The following is an 18,110-nucleotide window of genomic DNA, read 5'->3' as shown; positions in this document are numbered from 1 at the left end:
TATCATTTTGTATAATGTTAAAGATTTTAGCAATATCTACTGTTTTGGGTAAAACTTGCATAACGAAATACGAACGAAAATTCAGATGTTTGTATTTTATTCTCACTTAATTTTAACTATTATGTTACAATATTTTCATATTTATACAAAACGCAGTTCGAAGTAAAAATTGGGTATGTAAGTATCCACGAAAATTTGTATTCGTTAATGTACAGTAAAAATAAACTCATACTATTTTAACTGCGTATGGCGTTGAAGCTTTCAAACTGAACTATATCTTGGATGACGTTGGTACCGTTATTCACTACAAAACCCATCCTACCTGTATTTCGAGAACCAGTAAAAACGCTTGGCCAAAAACTTGCATGTACAATAAGTTTTTAATATCACAACGAAATTATTGTAACAGAACGCGATATTATCCTATAGCAAAACAAAAAAAAATTTCACTACACTATAAATCTGGTACATACGTATTAGATGCTGTAGTTACTAAGGATTTTACATTTAGCAAACTTCAAAATACGTTCGTAACGCTCGAAGTTTTAAAACTGCTGTGACTACTTTTTGCAATGTGACTATAAAAAATTTACCATGTATAATAATAGCTAACTAAAATTTAATTAATAAATAATACTCATTATTATTTTAATTTGAATAGCTGTACAAGAAGATAGAGGGAAATTTTTGAACATTCTTATGGAAATATAGGTTCATTCTGAAGTATACAATCTCGAATTTGACTCATGGCTGTTGAATTTTCGGTTTAATTTATTTCTTTCAATGTTTCCTCTTAAAGCCTGTAGCGATTAAAAAAAAAACCGTCTAAAAACTTAATAGAAGTTCACCAACACCTTTTAACTTCCATCTGTCAGCCTTAGATTTGGTCTATACAATTGTTATCTACGCATAGGCGGGGCAGGTGGTGGTTTTTTACATTGCATAAGGTCTTCTGATTCTCTTGAATAATCGATGTTTAAATGAATTAAACTCTCTATGCCAGCGATTGACATTCCGCGACAAGCCTTAACATCTAAGAACTGTAACGCAGTGCAGTGAATCTTTATTGAATCCAAGCTGTGATCAGTCAGCTGGGAACATCCCTGTTTTAAAACAGATGAACAAGTGAATTGGTGATAATTGTGTAATGTCTTCGCGAAATAATATTTTTTATTTATATACAAATTTGAGTCTTTGTACCTGTAAATATAGACTTTTCAAACGATGCAGTCTTCTGGCAATATAAGCAATTCCCATATCCGTCACGTTATGACATTGGGACAAATGCAATTCCTCCAGAGCTTGGTTATTCCTGGTCAAAAAATCCAATCCTTCGTGTGTTATCTACAGAAAAATTAAATGTCCAGCACAAAAACTCGTTCAGCAATTGCAAAAATTTATAAACAGTATGAATGATTTTTCGAAAAATATTCATCAATCGTCTTACTTGCTGGCACAGGCTAAGATCTAATAATCTGAGTTCCGGGAAGTTGAAAGCATACTTTAGACTGACATCTGTGATTTTATTGCATCCAGCCAAGTCTAATTCTTTCAATCCTTTCAGTCGAGCTAGTGAAAATCCTGAACATACATCGTTATCAAATAGCATTGAGAGATCTTCACACATTTTTTTAACTTCACGTTTTCGCTTAGCATCACGCCAGATTTCCTCCTCTACTCTCGAGCCAAGGCGTATCCTAAGTTGAGGTTCTGGAACTTCTATATAACTCTGAGTCCAGGTTTTCTCCAAATTTTCTCGATTTCCAGCTCCCATTCCAGTTAAACCCAGGTCACTCACTTTGTCGCAACGACTTAATGTCAGCGACCTTAACAGCACTAACTCTTTAAATATCATCTGAAAATGTGAAAATCATGGATAGTTTAGTTGAGTTATGATTTTTTTTTAGCATTTCGTGTTAAAAAATGACTTGTTTCTCTTGCCTTATAATTAGGAAAACAAGTTTGAATTCTATCTTTGCTTTACCTGTATGCTACTGTCTGTAATAGCATTGAAACAATATCCAATATCTAGCAATATCAATTTGGGACAGCTTGTCGCGATACTAAGGATTGATTTCTCATCTAAATTCAGTGCGTTAGCATAAAGTTTTTCTAAATTGTTATTTATCCTCCTCTGTTCTGAGGGCACTGACTTGGCAACATGTGTTTTTGGCACTAGATGATTAAAGTCCACGAGATTCTCGTTATTTTCATTTTCTTCATTGTCTTCCCCTTCAGCAGCACATAGACCATCCGTAATACACTCGCTTGTAAGTTGTTCACATTCCGATATATCCAACTCTTTGAGATGTTTGAGGCGTCGTATTTGCTTGACACCATAGTTCGTAACTGCTCTGCATCTTCTTATATTCAATGCTTCCAAGTTTACCAAATTTTTGCAAATGCAAACTAAACTGGCGTCTGTTACTCTGGTGCAAAAACTTACATCTAGAACTTTCAAATATGTCTGATGTTCCGTCAAGGAGCGAATACCGACGTTTGTTAACTGGTCACAACACTGTAGTTTCAGTGATTCTAGTTTCAAGTCTTTTATGGTACATAAAGTGACCAAAGCTGTACCGTCTATCAATGTAGAACTGAAACTAAGGTATTTCAAGTGTTTCGCTTGGCGGTTTAGAAAAATTAAAATGTTACAAAATGTTAAGACAGATTCTGACACGTGCGAAACTGTGCTATTACTGGGATAAAACTTTTTATACAAGCCGGAGTGGAAGGATATCTGGCAACCACTTAAACTTAGCGATATCAAGTTTGGACAAATGTTTACTAGTCTATTAAATAACGCGTCACTCAAGTATCTGTTAGAAGCTAGACTCAATTCTTTCAAGTTGAGTAACTTTTCTGAGAGAACTTTAACGTCATTTTCATCGTCCAAAAGGCGTCCTGACATCAGGCACTCTCTGCAAGCATTGATGTGTAGAGTTCGCAGGTTGTCGCAGCTCTTGAGAATTGCAACAAGCATTTTTTCTCCCAAATCACAGTTCACCTAAATTTCAATCATGTTAAATCAAAGTTTGCTCAGTTTATTATTTTTCCGTCACAGTAAGACGGGGCAAAATGTATAATCGTGTTACCAGAATTAGGCTTCTCATGTCCGGTCCAAACTTTTCCCAAAACCATTCCATTTTCCTCAGCTCAAGATCTTTGAATATAAAGTTGTAGAATGGCCGTGTGGAGTGTCGGAGAACATTCATAAGTACGTGCAAATTGTCTGCCGCAGAGCCTCGTGTCAGACTGACAACTTGTTCATTAACGAATCGCATGTCAAGAGATGCTTCTCGCCAATGAGAGCAAACCTGCCCCGCTGCACTCCGGTCCGCACAAAAGAGATACGACATAATATGTGTCAATACCTGAAAGAATAAGTTATGGAATTTTTTCGTCAGGAATTCCCAGTTGGATATTAATCTTTTAATAAAATATAAGTTCTCTAAAAAGGCGATGTTGATTTTTCGTTTGAAAGAAAATTTACCAAGTAGCCTAATAACAAGTAAAAAAGTGACATGATTGATTTGACTCAAACAATAACTGCGCAAATTTGAATGTAGATAGATGTGTTACTATGCTACCTACAAATATTGAGATTTTGAATCTGACGTACTTTTTACCACTGAAATTAAAATTTCTCAAAAATTTTCAAATGTACCGACAAGCTTTGACGTTCAAGGTCACAGCAATCTGATAATTCATGCTGTCACTGTGTCGTGACCTAGATAATTTTTAGCGACTTCGTTGAAAGACCTGTAATATAGTACAATTGCGAAAACGGTAATTGCGCAATCAATAAACTTATACAATCGTCTAGAATTTATTTGATACAATTCGATAACGACGGTGCTTCAAATCTTAGATACATTTCTGTATCTGGTAACGTTTTGATTAGACAGACAATAAGCAAAAGGATTTTCAAGTCGTAAATTCATTATCTGGTATACCTATTACAATATGTCTATACACACATGTATACATATTATATTATGAACGATTAGCTGTCTCCGAGGTAGATTATTTAGATACTCTGAAATAATGGAACGTCTGCAGCTACGCGAACTATTCCAAGGCAACCGAAGATTCAGAATCTTCCGTATTCACTCAAGGTACTGAATTAAAGCTATTTGTGTGTATGTGACTCTTTGACCGTTTACATCAAACGTGTAATTTTTTTGTTTTATAAAACATCAAATAGCCTGATGCATCGTTTTTTTACTTAGCAAGCAAATTATAATTTTACAGTTGCAAACAACGTATTGGTTAAAATCAAAAAAGTTGAATCCTACGGCCACTTTTTTTCCGAAGCGTAATCATCTTTTCTTACGTATCTTGCACAAATGTCCTTCTTTGCTGGAGTTTGGAACGAGGAAATGGCAACTTGCCTATTAAAATTGAAGACCGTGACAAATACGGTGCAAGATAATAACCGAATAAACGTGATGCTTTATTATATGAAAAATGCACCTGCAATTAGTCGAATATTCGATTCACGGAAAAATTTTAGGAAGTGAAATAACTCTGTTGCCAATTAATTTCTACATGTATACAAAATCTGTCAGCGATTGATACTCGTGAAATGAATCGGGACTACGGTTGTCTAGATTATGTGCTTTAATAAGATAACATTTGAAATGTATACATATATATTGCATATAATAAGCAAATGCGGAACAAAGGAGTCGTTCAATGAAACCTCCGTCTCACCTTCAAGGACGGTACGCTTTGTGAATGTCATTATAATATACCTACCTGTTGTCATTTGTCACGCGGGCGAATTATTTTACATTGCAATCTAGGCGTCATTTACATACATTTTAATACAAAGATTCTTCATCCGGCTCTCTGCCGGTTGCTCTTGATTTTTCGCACGCACGTGCATCTAAAAATCGCTTTTATTACAATTTCGGAGAAATTTGCGATTTCAAATTATAAGTCGATACCGATGAGGTTCGACAACACGCGGATTTATTTTAGAGCTGGCTTACCTCGGGGAGAGGGGGGGGGGGCGATGTGTACCATATTTTTTTTTCCTTCCGTCTTTGCAAACTTAAAATTGGACATGATTTGTAAAAACCATTCGCTATGTTGGTTTAAATTTTTGCAATTAATAAGGATTTCAACAGAGGAAATACAGTAGTTGGTTTTCAGTATTTCGCATTTTGTATTCTATATACGAAATTCTGTGCACATTAGTAACTCTGCGGCTTATAAGTCGAAAGAGTGTCGTGAACGAGTGCACGTATTTTTGTTTACAGGTTGGGAATAATTTACACGTTCGTATTATATCCATTCTCGTGACGTTTTCAGATGTTAATGGCCTTATTATTGGATTCCGGTATACCTGCGTTATATACCTGGTACACAGTTCGTTGTTGACAATTAGCGGGGCTTCGATTTACGGTTAAAAAAATATTTACAGAAATTGTGCATCAGGCAGATTAGAAACAGCGATTAACGACAGAAGAAGATGGTTAAAAAAAAAAAAATTGACAGATCCAAGATAATATCTTCCTACGAGCACGTGCATCGAATCTGATTTTTATCAACTGAACAACGTATACGACAGTTGATGAAAAGAAATGCGTCAGCTCCCGTAACCCGAAAGATGACAACAACAGCTGTAAATTACAAGTGCACGAGGTTCATTAAGGGTTGAAATTATTCAATTGGTGTGGAGGTGCAACGCGAAGTATGACAGGAATGTGCGATATTTTATTACTAGACGTCTGCTCTCTCTGAGTGACACCAGCTTACCTCGGTCGGTAGATGAGGCGTTACAGCACCGTTTCCCGAGTTGGTCATTTCGAGCACACCGTCGCTGGTTATTGCCATCGTACTGACTTCGCTTGGAGATGAAAATGGGAAACTCGGTTCTTCGTAAAATCTGCCACGGAGAAGTAAACGGCTATACGCTGCTCCGCCGCGTTTCACGATCAGCGGCAGTCAGCTGATCACTGGCTGTTGCACTCCGTTCCTGCCTTCGTATCTTTGGTACGTCACTCGCCATGGCTGTGCACAGTAGCATAGGCGCCCCGGTTTTAGCGTGCAAACCGTGTACGCGGGAATCAACGGTGTGAAATTGAAATAAAAGTTCACTGACATAACCTCACGCTTCGTAAGTAGAGGCCAAATCATTATCACTCTTCAAGTGCTAAATATCTTTATCCCTTTTCGACGGATGAATATTTGAACTGCATCGCAACAGATTTAACATCGCTGGATGCAAGCGCGATAAAAAAAAATGCTTGGATTGTATCGGGATATTGGATGAAAATGAATTGCGCCACGCGCCTACCGACAGGCAACCCAACAAACAACTCGTAAGAAGTTAACGCGGTGGCTTTCCGGTTGCCTGCTGTTAGGCGGGTGGCGCGATTCACTAAAGTCCCGTTAAAAATTTCGCATAGATTCTGACAGAGAATGCAAGACGCGGCATGGAACCGTAAGAATTTACACAAAACTTTATATTCTTCCAAACCCTTACGTTTCCGCTGTACGAATGTGTACGTAATTTCGACCGGAACGGACTCTGCATCGTTTTCGTCCAACGGACCAAAAGCCCTTCGACCCCTTGAGGCATCGTCCGTTCGGTGGATCGGAGATAACGGAAAAGTTGAAAGAAGCGATTAAGTCGGGTTGATCTTGATTACTTCCGGGCGGATGTGGGACGCCTGCGCGGGGGCGGTTCTGCAGGGTGCATCCCCCTCGCGAGGCGCCGACGGCGTTGGTATCCTGCAAGGCTCACTTGTCGCGCGTCTCTCGATTCGAGCGGGACGGAGAGAGCGGAGAGCGGAGAGAGGAGAGCAGCTGCAGGTTCGTCCGGCAGTAAGTCGGGGGCGGCCGTGGCACGCGCGAGTCGAGCTTTCGTGTCGAGTGGGGGCGGTGAGGGGGAGGCGACCACGTGGTCGCCAAGTGTCCGAACGATTGCCACCCCCGTCGATTGGAAATGACCGAGTTGTGCCCTCGTTACCGGTTTTTGTGTTCCCCTGCTTGCAGTGCTTCCGATTGTACGGTGCTCGACACTTTCATCGAAATCTTTGATTAGCCGGTGCTTGCTGCTCGTCACCCTGGTCGTCCGTTCCTTTCGGAAAGGCTATTCGTCTTGTGATATGTCCAGGAGGAAACAAGCCAAGCCGAGATCTCTCAAAAGTAAGATAAAGTTTTTCAAGTTTCCCTTATAAATCACTTTTTAATCGATTGGAAATTGGTGGAAGTTTACCCACCGCGTATTAACATTCGAAATCGACGATGATTTCCTCTCGATCATTTGTATACGAAAATTTCTTTGCGAAGAATTGATTCGGGTTATCCAACAATAACACGAATAAGTTATTCAGGGCACTATTCACTCTCGGTAATTCAAATTGATTGCAAAATTACATCCATATTTTGTTTCCTACAGTTTAATGAATTCCAGTAAAATGAAGCGAAATCATTACGACTACAACTGTAACTTTAGTTTCGGAAGATCATCAATTTCAGATTAAGTGATTCATTCCGAAGTCAATGCCATCTTTTTAAACTCGTAATTTATATCCCGGTATCCTTAGGAATTTACCGTTCCGATCAGTTTCGTACGGGGGTAGGGGCATTTCTGACTCGTCTCATACTTCTTCACGGTTAACAATGCGATTGCGATATATTCCTATGTGCCTTCCGTAATACGTGTTTGCCGAACAGATAGTTATATCGCGGTCTTGCGAGCGAACTCGAGAACCGAAGGCGTCACAGTGTTGGTGCGCGACTCTCTAGTCAGCCAGGATGGAATTAGGTGGAATCCCGTAGGAACTCAGGCGGCGCCCCTCGGGGAATTCCCGGCCTCTATAATCACCAGCTCGCCTATCCCATATCCTACATCCTATCCAATTCCGCACTTTTCTCCATGCTATAATGGCGCTCACCGATGTTTTGCTTCCAGTACTCGATTTCCGTAATTGCAGAACGGCCGTGCAGCAGTTGCACGCAATGATGAATTGAGTTTCTGGAAAACGCGCGACAACATCGACTCTTCATTTTCTCAGAGTTGTCGTAGAGATCGTTTGAATTTGATAAATTAAGTTCCAGGAAAACCTGCGACAACATCGATTCTTCATTTTCTCAGAATTAGCACAGAGATCGTTAGAATTTCGATTGATAGTCGACGACTTGAAAGTTATATGGTGGCACGAACAAAGGTCGGATAAATCGACTAGCCTGATCGCTATCGCAAACAAGTATGCGTTTACATATTTCAAAAGCAATGATCAATATTCCACAGTGCCAATTACATTATTGGACAATAAATTCGTGAGACGTATTGCAGGCATGATACGAATTAGTGAAAAAATACAGTCCGGTCCCTTTGTTTTAAACTCGCACGCCTTGCACGGTGATGAAGTTGTGATTAGTCGCACAATACTGTAGACTGAAAGAAATGTTTGAGCAAATTCTCTAACCACGCACAGAAACTTATCAATAATGTATCGTATCTACATATACGAGTAATTACGCATAATTTCCATGACAGCGTGTAGTCAGATAGGGAATGCAATGCGAATTTGTATGATTCGTGGCCGCAATCGTATTAGTATGTGCGTACCTCTGTACAGGATCTAATAATTGATATACAGTAATGAACCGCGCGTCGAAACCAAAGCTATATTAATAGATTCAAATCACAGACCGTTGCCTAGTCGAGTTTCCCGTAGGTATTCCGTTACTCGACAATGCAGCTTTTACCAGCACAACGAATCTGCACGCATCTATCAAATTTCAAACCACACACCGAAAACCCCGTCGAACTTTGAATTTCCATCTCGTTCCGATATAACGGGTGATCGCGGCTAACTAAATTTCTGCAGCTGTAAAACGATGTTAAGAATATCAAATTCTCGAAACGGAATTGTGAATTTCACTTTCTTTTCGATCAGGATTTATCTAGTCTGAATATTTTTTTTCAGTCATGCGCCTGAAAGTTACCACATGTACTAAAGTCAACCCGTGATAGAAATTCGAATTTAGTTTCGAGCAGCTTAGTTTTTGCCAATTTTCATGTATCTGCGGGGAAAAGCAATATCTTTCGGTGGGCTCGCTGCGTGTTACCCGGAAATTTCATTACGGACTGCATTAGGTTAGCCGCATGTATATAATAAACATACGTGTGCAGTAATCTCGACGCGAGTGTCCAACGGGGCATGTACGCATTCGTAGCTGTAGCTACACTGCAGTAAATCGCGAAGGTAAACATATAATCTAAACAGAACGCGACAGTCCGAATCACTGTGCACATTACCTACCTGCATGTGCCCCGGAATCCCTGATTGTAATTTGCACGCCAGGCATAAATGCATAATTATTACTAGCGAATTAATTTACTACCCTGTTAATTAATATCGACGATTCTAATGCTGCCTCGGGCAAGACGAGTGCAGGCGCACGAATCGAGTTGTTATATTCATTCGTCCTGCCGGGGGTATCTTGGCAGAAAATAAGGGAGGTCCGATATAAACGGGTATGTGAGATGGAAATACGCAGAGATTCGAGCTCGCTGAAACTTTCAGGTAAAATTTCAGACCGTCTAAGCTTTTAATCGTAGGATTTCTAAAACTTGAGCTCTGCGCAGTCTGCCGTTGTTAGTTTTTGCCTGTGACAGGGCTCAACTCGTACAGTGTCATCGTTGTAATACCGGCTTGAGCCCGTGGATTACGACGTCATATTTTTCCCCTGCAATGATTCAAAGACGCGAGTATAACACGCCTACCGCGTGTGTTTGGTAAATTTGGAGTATTAAGTCAAGGATTCGTCGTAAATACCGAAGTTCGAACATGTTTAACCGAACCTACTTTTCTGGCTAAACGTCGTAGAGTTTGAAGCTTTTTCTTTCCTTTTTGTTCCCCCCTACCCTCCGTCTCTTTCTCCACCCCTCGCTATTTCACCCTCTTTTGCTATTATCGAAGTCAGACCTTTAGTACTCCGTCGAGAGATTCCGGGAAGATTCGGAGGGAATTTTAATTGACGTGATTTTGGACAATAAAATATACGCCTCGTCGATGGAATGCAGGTATCGCGGGAGTCGATATTTCGGAGGATTTAGAAGACATGTCGTTAATATGAGACACTGGACAAACAACAGAATTACGCATGCAAAACACAAGGCCCTTGTAGATTTGGAAGATCGTGGAAACCTGTGTTTTGCGGGCTGCATAATTATACCCAACAGTAATCATGAACATCGACTGCCATCGCGATTGGTGATCTTTGAATGTTGAAATCTTTGCAAAATTACCGCAGAATGTGGAACTTAGATTTCAACGATAAAAGCTTGAGCTCCCGCAACCTCGGAACGGTTCGAAACGCATCGGACGGCGGGTGTTTCGGTCTTTCGCTTTGTCTCGACGAAACGTTTTCTGCGGAGAAATCGCGCCGAGGCTCGGCTACGATATTTCGAACAACTTCAACTCCCGGTTCCCGACGTCAGGGACCAAGAAGACCTCGAGCTCTGGTCTCGAGAAGGGGTACCCGAGTTCCCTTGAGAGTCTGCTCTCGCGTCAGAGCTACCCAGGGTTAATTCCCAGGAGAGAGGCAACCTCTCCGCTTCCAATGGCTGCTTGCAGACTACCGTTCGCGAGCTGCTTGTCAGAAGTCTCAAGACATTGTAGGACAATAATTCCCAGTACAGCCGGCCAAAATTCCTCGAGTTAATTGTCGTTGTTGGATGTTTCGTGGGTTTTTTGTTCCTCTCTTGGCGGCAAACGTGCGTTACACGTGAAGTTTACTGGAAAGTTTGTTCAAACACGAGTTTCGTGTCTCTGTAAAGTGACACAGAGAGAGAGATTGCAGGTCAAGGCAGAAACATGCAGTTAAGGTGATGCCTTGATTCATTTCGAAACGTACGTATATATCTCCAAATATCGAAGTCCGTGTATCTCAATTGTGAAAAAAGGCTTAACAACATCATTCTGTACACAATTCTGAACAAAAATACTCTTAATACATTTTCATTTGATGAAGAATTAAAGAAATGGCACGAATTCTACAAAATTACTGTTGCAATTTCGTAGAATCCGTACCATTTCTTTATTTCTGCGGAGGTCGTTTAACTGCCTACGCCTCCATATCCGTGATTAATTGAATGGTTAAATCTTCGTCTATATGGTTAAGAACGACCTCCTCACTTATTTCACATTTTTTATGTCTCTAATCACTCCTCCGTTCTTATCTATATTCACTCGGCACAACAAACGGATTATTCTATTTACTCATTGTCCTACAACTTTCTTTCGGCAATGTTTTTATAACAGAGTATTATTTTGTTTGGAAATCTGACTGTTTGTTTTAATCCTCAATAAGGTATTCGAACGACCTTCTCATTTGCGGGATGTGAACGACCTCCCACTTACCTCACACTTCTGTATACATATTGGTTTACTTTCTTCTTCTCATCCTCTCTCATTCTCCACAAGTAAAGAGTTTATATTCCACCCACCCACCCTCCCCAACTCCTTTCAGTAACAATCTTCTTTAGACAGAGTAGTTACCTTTTTGACCAGATCGTCTGTTTAACCATCTATAAACTATGGAGACAGGATATAAAGAAAGTGAAAAAAGTGACATTAAACACCATAACTGTGTTATTTTATCGAATTACTTCTAACCGTTTTTAACATTTGACCACTTTATATAAGGTTACTGTTTCTATATACATAGTTTACGTTTAATTTTTATTATTGCCTATTTTAATTTCTTATTATATATCATTAATGTTGTTCCGACTCGGCACCAACAATGTATTGCAATTATATGTCTTCAATAGATGCATTGAATATGTCCCGAGGATGACTCCAATCAGAGTCGAAACGTTTACGGCAAAAACTTGTTGTTAAATAATTACTTACATTTCCAAGATCCCACAACAACGCATTATGATTGTAACACTGTGCGACGTATACCATATGAATTCACCTTTGAGAGTGAGACTCTCGTCGTTGTACCTGCGAGCTAGATGAGATTGCTTATACCTAGAGTGTCCTTAGTCGTATTTCTGCGAGCCCGTACTCTCTCCGCGTGTGTTCCTCCTCTCGGGTGCCCACCCTAGGAAACGTGCTGAGACGTGTTTCCTGCTCCAGGACGCCGTATCCTGACTCCTTGTTCTATGTATGTATGTATATATATATATATATATATATATATGTATAAGTCCTTATTCGATCTTATACGGTATCATGCGCGGCTAAGGATCGCCCAAGATGATAGCCAATCCCGTTGCGTTTACGGTTATTACGTATAACAGATACACACACACACACACACTCCACCTCTTGGGCACGGACTTCATTCGGCTTACCGCCAAATTGTTTACTTTTCCTATTGCTGCTGTTGCTGCTGCTGTTGCTGTTGCCTACTTACGGCAGATTGAATTTTTCCTATAATACTTGCATGCGTGTGTCGATGTCCAATGCATACCAAAATACCAAATAGCTATTGCGGCACGGTCAAGCGTCTGGATTCGCGAAAATGGTCGGCTGGATACTCGGGAATTATATGAAAAGGAGATGCTGATCGAGTTGAATAAAATGGTTGAACGCTTGAAACTTTATACTCCAACTCCAGAATCATATGGAATGGAAGAAACCGTGATAAAGGAAAACTTTCTCATACCACGGAGACAATTCCTCCCCGTTAAAAATCTTTCCAAAATTGCGAAACAGTGATTTTCGTTCCAATGTTTTTCGTACGTTAGAGTTGCTGGCTTCAACCTCGCGATGTAAATCAAAGTGAAACATTTGTTGGACTCTTGACAAGGTTCGCGTGACGAAACGGAAATCGACTCACGCCGACATCGAATTACGATTGCGCAAACCTCCAGGTATGTCTTAGGCCGACCGCGGACGTCAGGATCTCTGGTTTTCCGGATTGGTTCGCATTTCAAGACTAGCTAATGGGAGTCAAAATGGTTCCGCGGGTCTCGACGTCTCAGATCCTGCGATGTGCTTTTAAAATATTCAAACCCTTCTTGCGGTTATCCCTGTCGCGTCCATCCGTCTGTCCGTCTGTTCTGGGGACTGATGTATCATAATATCCAGCTCCACGGTTTTGACTGCAGAGGCAGCTCGATGCCTTGCCCCTCCAACTTATACCCCGCCAAAATAATCAGCTAATTATCTGAGTGCCAAGTTTGCTGCACCAGCCATCGCATCGTCGTTACGTCAAATATGAGGCGAGTCTCCGCTGCTGCTTCAGAATCTAATGAATTACGTCCGCGATCGTGAGGATCAAGTTTCAAGAAAAGTTTCTTCGGTCTTCATTTTTTATAAAATTCAAACCGGGTCCGAGTTGGTTTCGTCGTGAAACAGAAGTTGCGATGATTAAGAAAAATTGTATTTTTACCGTAGGAGAAAAATATCGTACCTCGATCTTTGTTGATAATAGTTTGCATTTTTTTCTCATCTTTCAGGGGACGAAGAGTGGGATGACATCAACGAACAATATGCGTTGGACAATTTGGATCATGATTGCGAAGCCTCGGCGATCAAACGTAAGTTTAGAATATTTTATTTAAGCATTTAAGATAATTGCGGTAGACATGCACCCCCTTTATCAACAGAATATGTTACAAAAAATGGTTAGTCGGCTGAATCAAAATTTTTATTACTGCACGTAATTCTTGCAAAAACTATTGGATATCGAACAGTACGATCGGAGTAATTTAATATTTACAGGATTCTTATCCTGCTATAAGTAATGGGTATAAATTATTCTAGGAAGAGTGAAAATAATCGATGCCGAAGTTTAAAAATTATAGGCTTGCTTGTGTATAAAACAGATCGTTAACGGTCCGATGTAACTTTTTCACGTGGATCAACCAAAACCCATCGAAACTTTAGTGATTAGCAATTGGGACGCGTACAACGATCTATTAGAAAATAGATCCTTGCAAGCTGAAGAAGCGTCTTCCAAAAACGTTCCCTGACCCGTCACCGGTTAAAGTGGCTTCAAATCCGCGAGGTTTCGAGATGATCAGATAGAAAGTTATTTTCTTCATTGAAAGCGTTACCTTGCCACGTGGCTTATTACTTCTTCTGAAAGCACAAATTGAGGAATCGAGTGTCGGAGGTGTCTCGGTGACGAGTTCAAAGGAAGGAAGGATCTGTCATTCAAGAGAGTCTGCGTTTGTGTGAAGCACGCGTTGCGATGCGTATTACGTGACTGCGTGAAAAGTGCGAGTGGTGTAAGGTATATTATTTCCGAAACGTAACGGCTAGGGATTATTTTCGCTCTTGTTTGAGTAGGTGTACGTATCAAATGATGACAGTTGCTTTTAAGACCCCCTTGGAGTCCCCGGTATCCCGTCGTTCTCTGATGCTGCACCTCCTCCTCCTCCTCCTCCTCAACCTCCTCCCATGTGAATATTACATTATGTATTCCGTATTATATTCCCATTACCTTGCCGTACCGAGTGCCGTGCGAATGTTACGTCCTCATCTCAATGTCCGTACGATGCGACTCTCCTCACCGATCCCAACCCACAATCTTCGATGTTATTGCGCAAGGTGGCAAAAGTGCGGAAGACGCGATGCAGCTGGGAGAGTAATCACGTTGATAATCATTGCAATTCGTTCCTTATTATTCGGATTTTCGGAATTTTTTTTATGTCCTCATCATGTAACGGAAGTTGGCTTTAAATTTTTCTTGCGACTTGCACAGTTTTTTTGAATGTTCCTGTATGTTATATTTTATTCGGATGGCTTCTCCGTTTTACTCAATTCTCATCTTCGCTTATATTCTTGACGCGTTCCTCCGCAAAATGTTTTGTTGTATTCCCTTCGCGCAAGCTTTGGATTCGTTTTAGGTATATATACTCGGTGATCATTTCCTTTGCGACTCGATTGTATTCGTATAAAATGTATACGGACATATCAGCATTCGTAGGAAATTTTTATTTAAGACATCGAGTAATCCAAATCATAAAAAATGTTTACTTTTACTTTCAAATTTATTTATCGATATCAAGAAGTCAGTTCTAACGAACGAATTCAATTTCACAGGCGCTACTTGAAGGTATTGGATCTCTGTTTCACAATTATTCGCTTACTTCGATCCTTTTTCATTCTTGATTTTCACTTTTAGCCACATTCTAACCATTCGTACATTTCCACAATTATAAAATCTTACAGCGTCGATAACGCGATAATATTCTTTCAATTTTATTTTTTATCGGTACCTTCTTCCCAACGACAGCGGAAGACGACGAGGACGAAGACGAGGAGCTTCAACGAGCTTTCAGCAGAGCGTCCGACGGTGAGTAAAATTGGCTTATTGTTACCGTAATTTCTGTGCAGTTTGTCGAATTAATTCAAGCTTGAGGTGAAGTATTTTCGAAACAAAACTACAACCCGTGCAAAAACACCGACAAGAAGACCACGTTTCGCAACTCGGGGTGAAAAAGTGCATTGTTTCCGCATCATCTCACGCGGCATTCGCGACCGCCGTTATCACTGCGTGCACGGGATGCGAACAATACGCGAATGCGTCGAGATCCGGCATTGTTTGCCCCAGGTGCTTAAGAAATGCAATCCCTGATCGCGAATCGCAGTCCTCGCTGAATGTATTTTCTCTCTTTCACTGCGGCGAAGGTATCGGGAAAGGGAACGCGTCCCCCAGTCCCGAGGGTTGACCCAGCCTCGACGTTGAAGTGCAGGAAGTGCATCCATGTTTATCTCAACGTGTGTGTATCAAATTTGTGGTCTTAACCCCGGCGCAAGTTCCGCAGCTTCGACCTTTGTAAGATCCAAAAGTGATTTGGATCGATCAACGGGGAACGTTAACGACATAGAAAATCTAAACTACGCTGAAAGTGATTTTTTGTGTTTAATTCTTTGTTTACAACCGAATTGATTTCTTTCATTTATCTCGAATATCGTACGATGAACGAATTTTGAATTCTTCAATTTTGGCAGTTTAGTTGTCGATATTTTCCGCTTTTGATTATCGGACTACCTGTTTCCGTGTTGTTTCTCTTTCTTTCTTTCTTTCTCACTCTTCCTAAAATCAGCTTTCGTTACCTCATTCCGTTTGAGTTTGCGAGGTATATACATACAGGTACTACAGGGTATATACATATATATATATATATATATATACCCATATATATACATATATAAGCAGCGCCTGATTGCTCTCTTCGCTTACACCCGGACGGGATGTTATTATTTTGAGTTAGCTTTCATCAGGTATACACTTACATACTTTATATTACTTGGAAGTAGAACCGGCTCGAACGGGGCCGAGTCCCTAAGGAGTACCCGACTTCCCGGGGGAATCCGGTATATCTACCTACCTGAAAACATCAAACTCCTTTCTTCTGCCGGGGCGCAATGTATTCCTTCAAATATTTATTGGGTCCTCGAAAGTTATAACTTTCCACCTACGGCCAAAACACGTTTGCAAAATATAGTATAATGCTATAGAGGTTTATCCCCCAAATTTGTAACCGATACATCGGTTACACGTATGTTCGTATATATAACAGAAGCTAAAACTTCACCTCTGTTGGCATATCTATAAATAATTATTACGTAATAATGAATATGTTGATAATTTTTTTCAATACTCCCATCCGTAGCGTTGCAGAATTCAGATAAAAAAAAAAAAAAAAACTATGTTAACCGCTGCTGCGTTATTCCTGTTTATTGTCTAAATATTTCACTTTCGATTTCCATGTTAACAAATTGAATTGTTTAGTCAGGTGTAACGATCTGAGGATAAATTGAGGGACGACTTATAAAAAAGGATCGATTAAAAATAATCGTTACAGGTGCGTGTTTTGTTGAATAAAGGATACATCGTACAATAAGTGGTAATCGCATGGGGATGCTAATAAACTAGTCGTACACGTGTTACACCGGATATACGTATAACGTACAGAAGGCATAGATGCGTTTTCACGTTTACCGTGCGAATTGTGTAAAAGTGATAGGTCGGTATAAACGCGTGTGTTCAACACCATCTTGGGAATTATCCGCTCTGTTTCATGCGCTCTGCACGCCAGCCAGGCAAACCGGGGTCGTGCCGTGCCATCGAGGGTCGGGGGTGTGAATCGCGTTACCCTGCTGGGGGGGGGGGGGGGGGGGGGGTAAACGCCTTATTAAAGCGGGTGAATTTTTTTTTTCTCATAATTTTTCGTTTTCGTTTTTTTTTTTTTATTTATTTTCTTTTCTTGTTTCCTTTCTTCGATTTTTCCTCATTCTTATATAGTATACTTATATACGCGAGGAGGAGCCGCTTCGAACTTCCTGTCAGACGTTTTCAATTATTCACCAAATATTGTCGATTCCCACTGCTGCAGTTACTTACCTTACGGATATATACTCGCACACGAAAGATTTTCAATCCCGTGACGGTGTAACGGTATTGAATACGGTTGGGTACTTCATTTCTGTTATACGACCTCGAGTCAGTAATAAGAATAAAGATTCGGAATTTTTGAAATCCAGTCGAGAAGTAAGGAGAAAATTTCAATCTTCAGGATCTGCAAATTCCGTCGTATCGTGTTTAAAGTTTTTGTTCAATGGGCACGAGAACGTTTTGATAAAATGTTGTTTTTTTTTTCAAAGAAGTCGCAATTTTTGTCAATAGGAAAAAGTTTAGCATTTCTTGCGAAAAAAAAAAAGAAAACTCGAATCGTGAAATAGCGCAACATTTTTCAAAGCTACGCAATTATTGTTACGCATAATGTTATCCCTGAAATTTTTTAACACAAATGTCCCTTTAAAAGTCTGATTGTTAAGTTCAAAAATGGTGATAACTTTCGATTTTTTTAAAAAAATTTTTAAAAACACGTATGAACTAAGTTTTTTTTTTCATTCGTATCCAAACACACTGGTATTAGGTATCAGTCCATAAACTACGTAACTCTATTTTGGACACTTTTGAACATTGAAAAAAGGATAGACAAATAATTCTTTTGAATTTCTTATTACTCTAATCGTAAGATATCCGAAGAAACGAATGGCGGGACAAGCCACGCATGCTAATCAATATTAGCCGGAAAAGAATTGTTCTCAGGTTTTTCTTGATAATCAATCTGAGCTTCCAGTCTACCTATCACGAACGCACGTCAT

At 40.0% G+C, this 18,110-nt stretch overlaps 2 protein-coding genes across 3 annotated transcripts in view; one reads left to right on the top strand and one right to left on the bottom strand.

Annotated features, from left to right (window-relative positions):
* Positions 1–80: 80 nt before the first annotated feature.
* LOC124297275 (F-box/LRR-repeat protein fbxl-1-like) lies at positions 81–5,981 on the bottom strand. Of its 2 annotated transcripts, XM_046748142.1 has the most exons (7): positions 5,767–5,975; positions 4,824–4,891; positions 3,096–3,374; positions 1,985–3,007; positions 1,448–1,855; positions 1,201–1,344; positions 81–1,103 (listed from the first exon to the last, which is right to left on the bottom strand). In XM_046748142.1, exons 3-7 carry the CDS (start codon positions 3,357–3,359, stop codon positions 900–902), a joined length of 2,043 nt encoding a protein of 680 aa, XP_046604098.1. In that variant the 5' UTR covers positions 3,360–3,374; positions 4,824–4,891; positions 5,767–5,975; the 3' UTR covers positions 81–899. The 2 variants fall into 2 exon arrangements, with proteins under 2 accessions (XP_046604098.1, XP_046604089.1); XM_046748133.1 differs by lacking the exon at positions 4,824–4,891 and having other exon boundaries at positions 5,767–5,981.
* A 977-nt stretch (positions 5,982–6,958) lies between these two features.
* Positions 6,959–18,110, top strand: part of LOC124303630 (zinc finger protein 423) — an 80,441-nt gene continuing 69,289 nt past the window's right edge. The window contains exons 1-3 of the mRNA XM_046761093.1: positions 6,959–7,161; positions 13,445–13,525; positions 15,229–15,288. Coding sequence (XP_046617049.1) covers positions 7,122–7,161; positions 13,445–13,525; positions 15,229–15,288 — 181 coding nt within the window. The 5' untranslated portion in view covers positions 6,959–7,121. The remainder of the gene's footprint in view (positions 7,162–13,444; positions 13,526–15,228; positions 15,289–18,110) is intronic.

This window comes from Neodiprion virginianus, chromosome 1, assembly GCF_021901495.1.
Source record: "Neodiprion virginianus isolate iyNeoVirg1 chromosome 1, iyNeoVirg1.1, whole genome shotgun sequence".
NCBI classification, from domain to species: Eukaryota; Metazoa; Arthropoda; class Insecta; order Hymenoptera; family Diprionidae; genus Neodiprion; species Neodiprion virginianus.
This window is presented reverse-complemented; position numbering and strand designations above follow the sequence as displayed.

Excerpts from the sequence above, each read along its gene's own strand:
- LOC124297275 (XM_046748133.1), bottom strand. The coding sequence starts at position 5,844 with ATGGCAATAACCAGCGACGGTGTGCTCGAAATGACCAACTCGGGAAAC. Across the intron at positions 3,375-5,766 it reads CGCCTCATCTACCGACCGAG|GTATTGACACATATTATGTC; the intron begins GTAAGCTGGTGT and ends TTATTCTTTCAG. Across the intron at positions 1,104-1,200 it reads TGAAAAGTCTATATTTACAG|GGATGTTCCCAGCTGACTGA; the intron begins GTACAAAGACTC and ends GTTTTAAAACAG.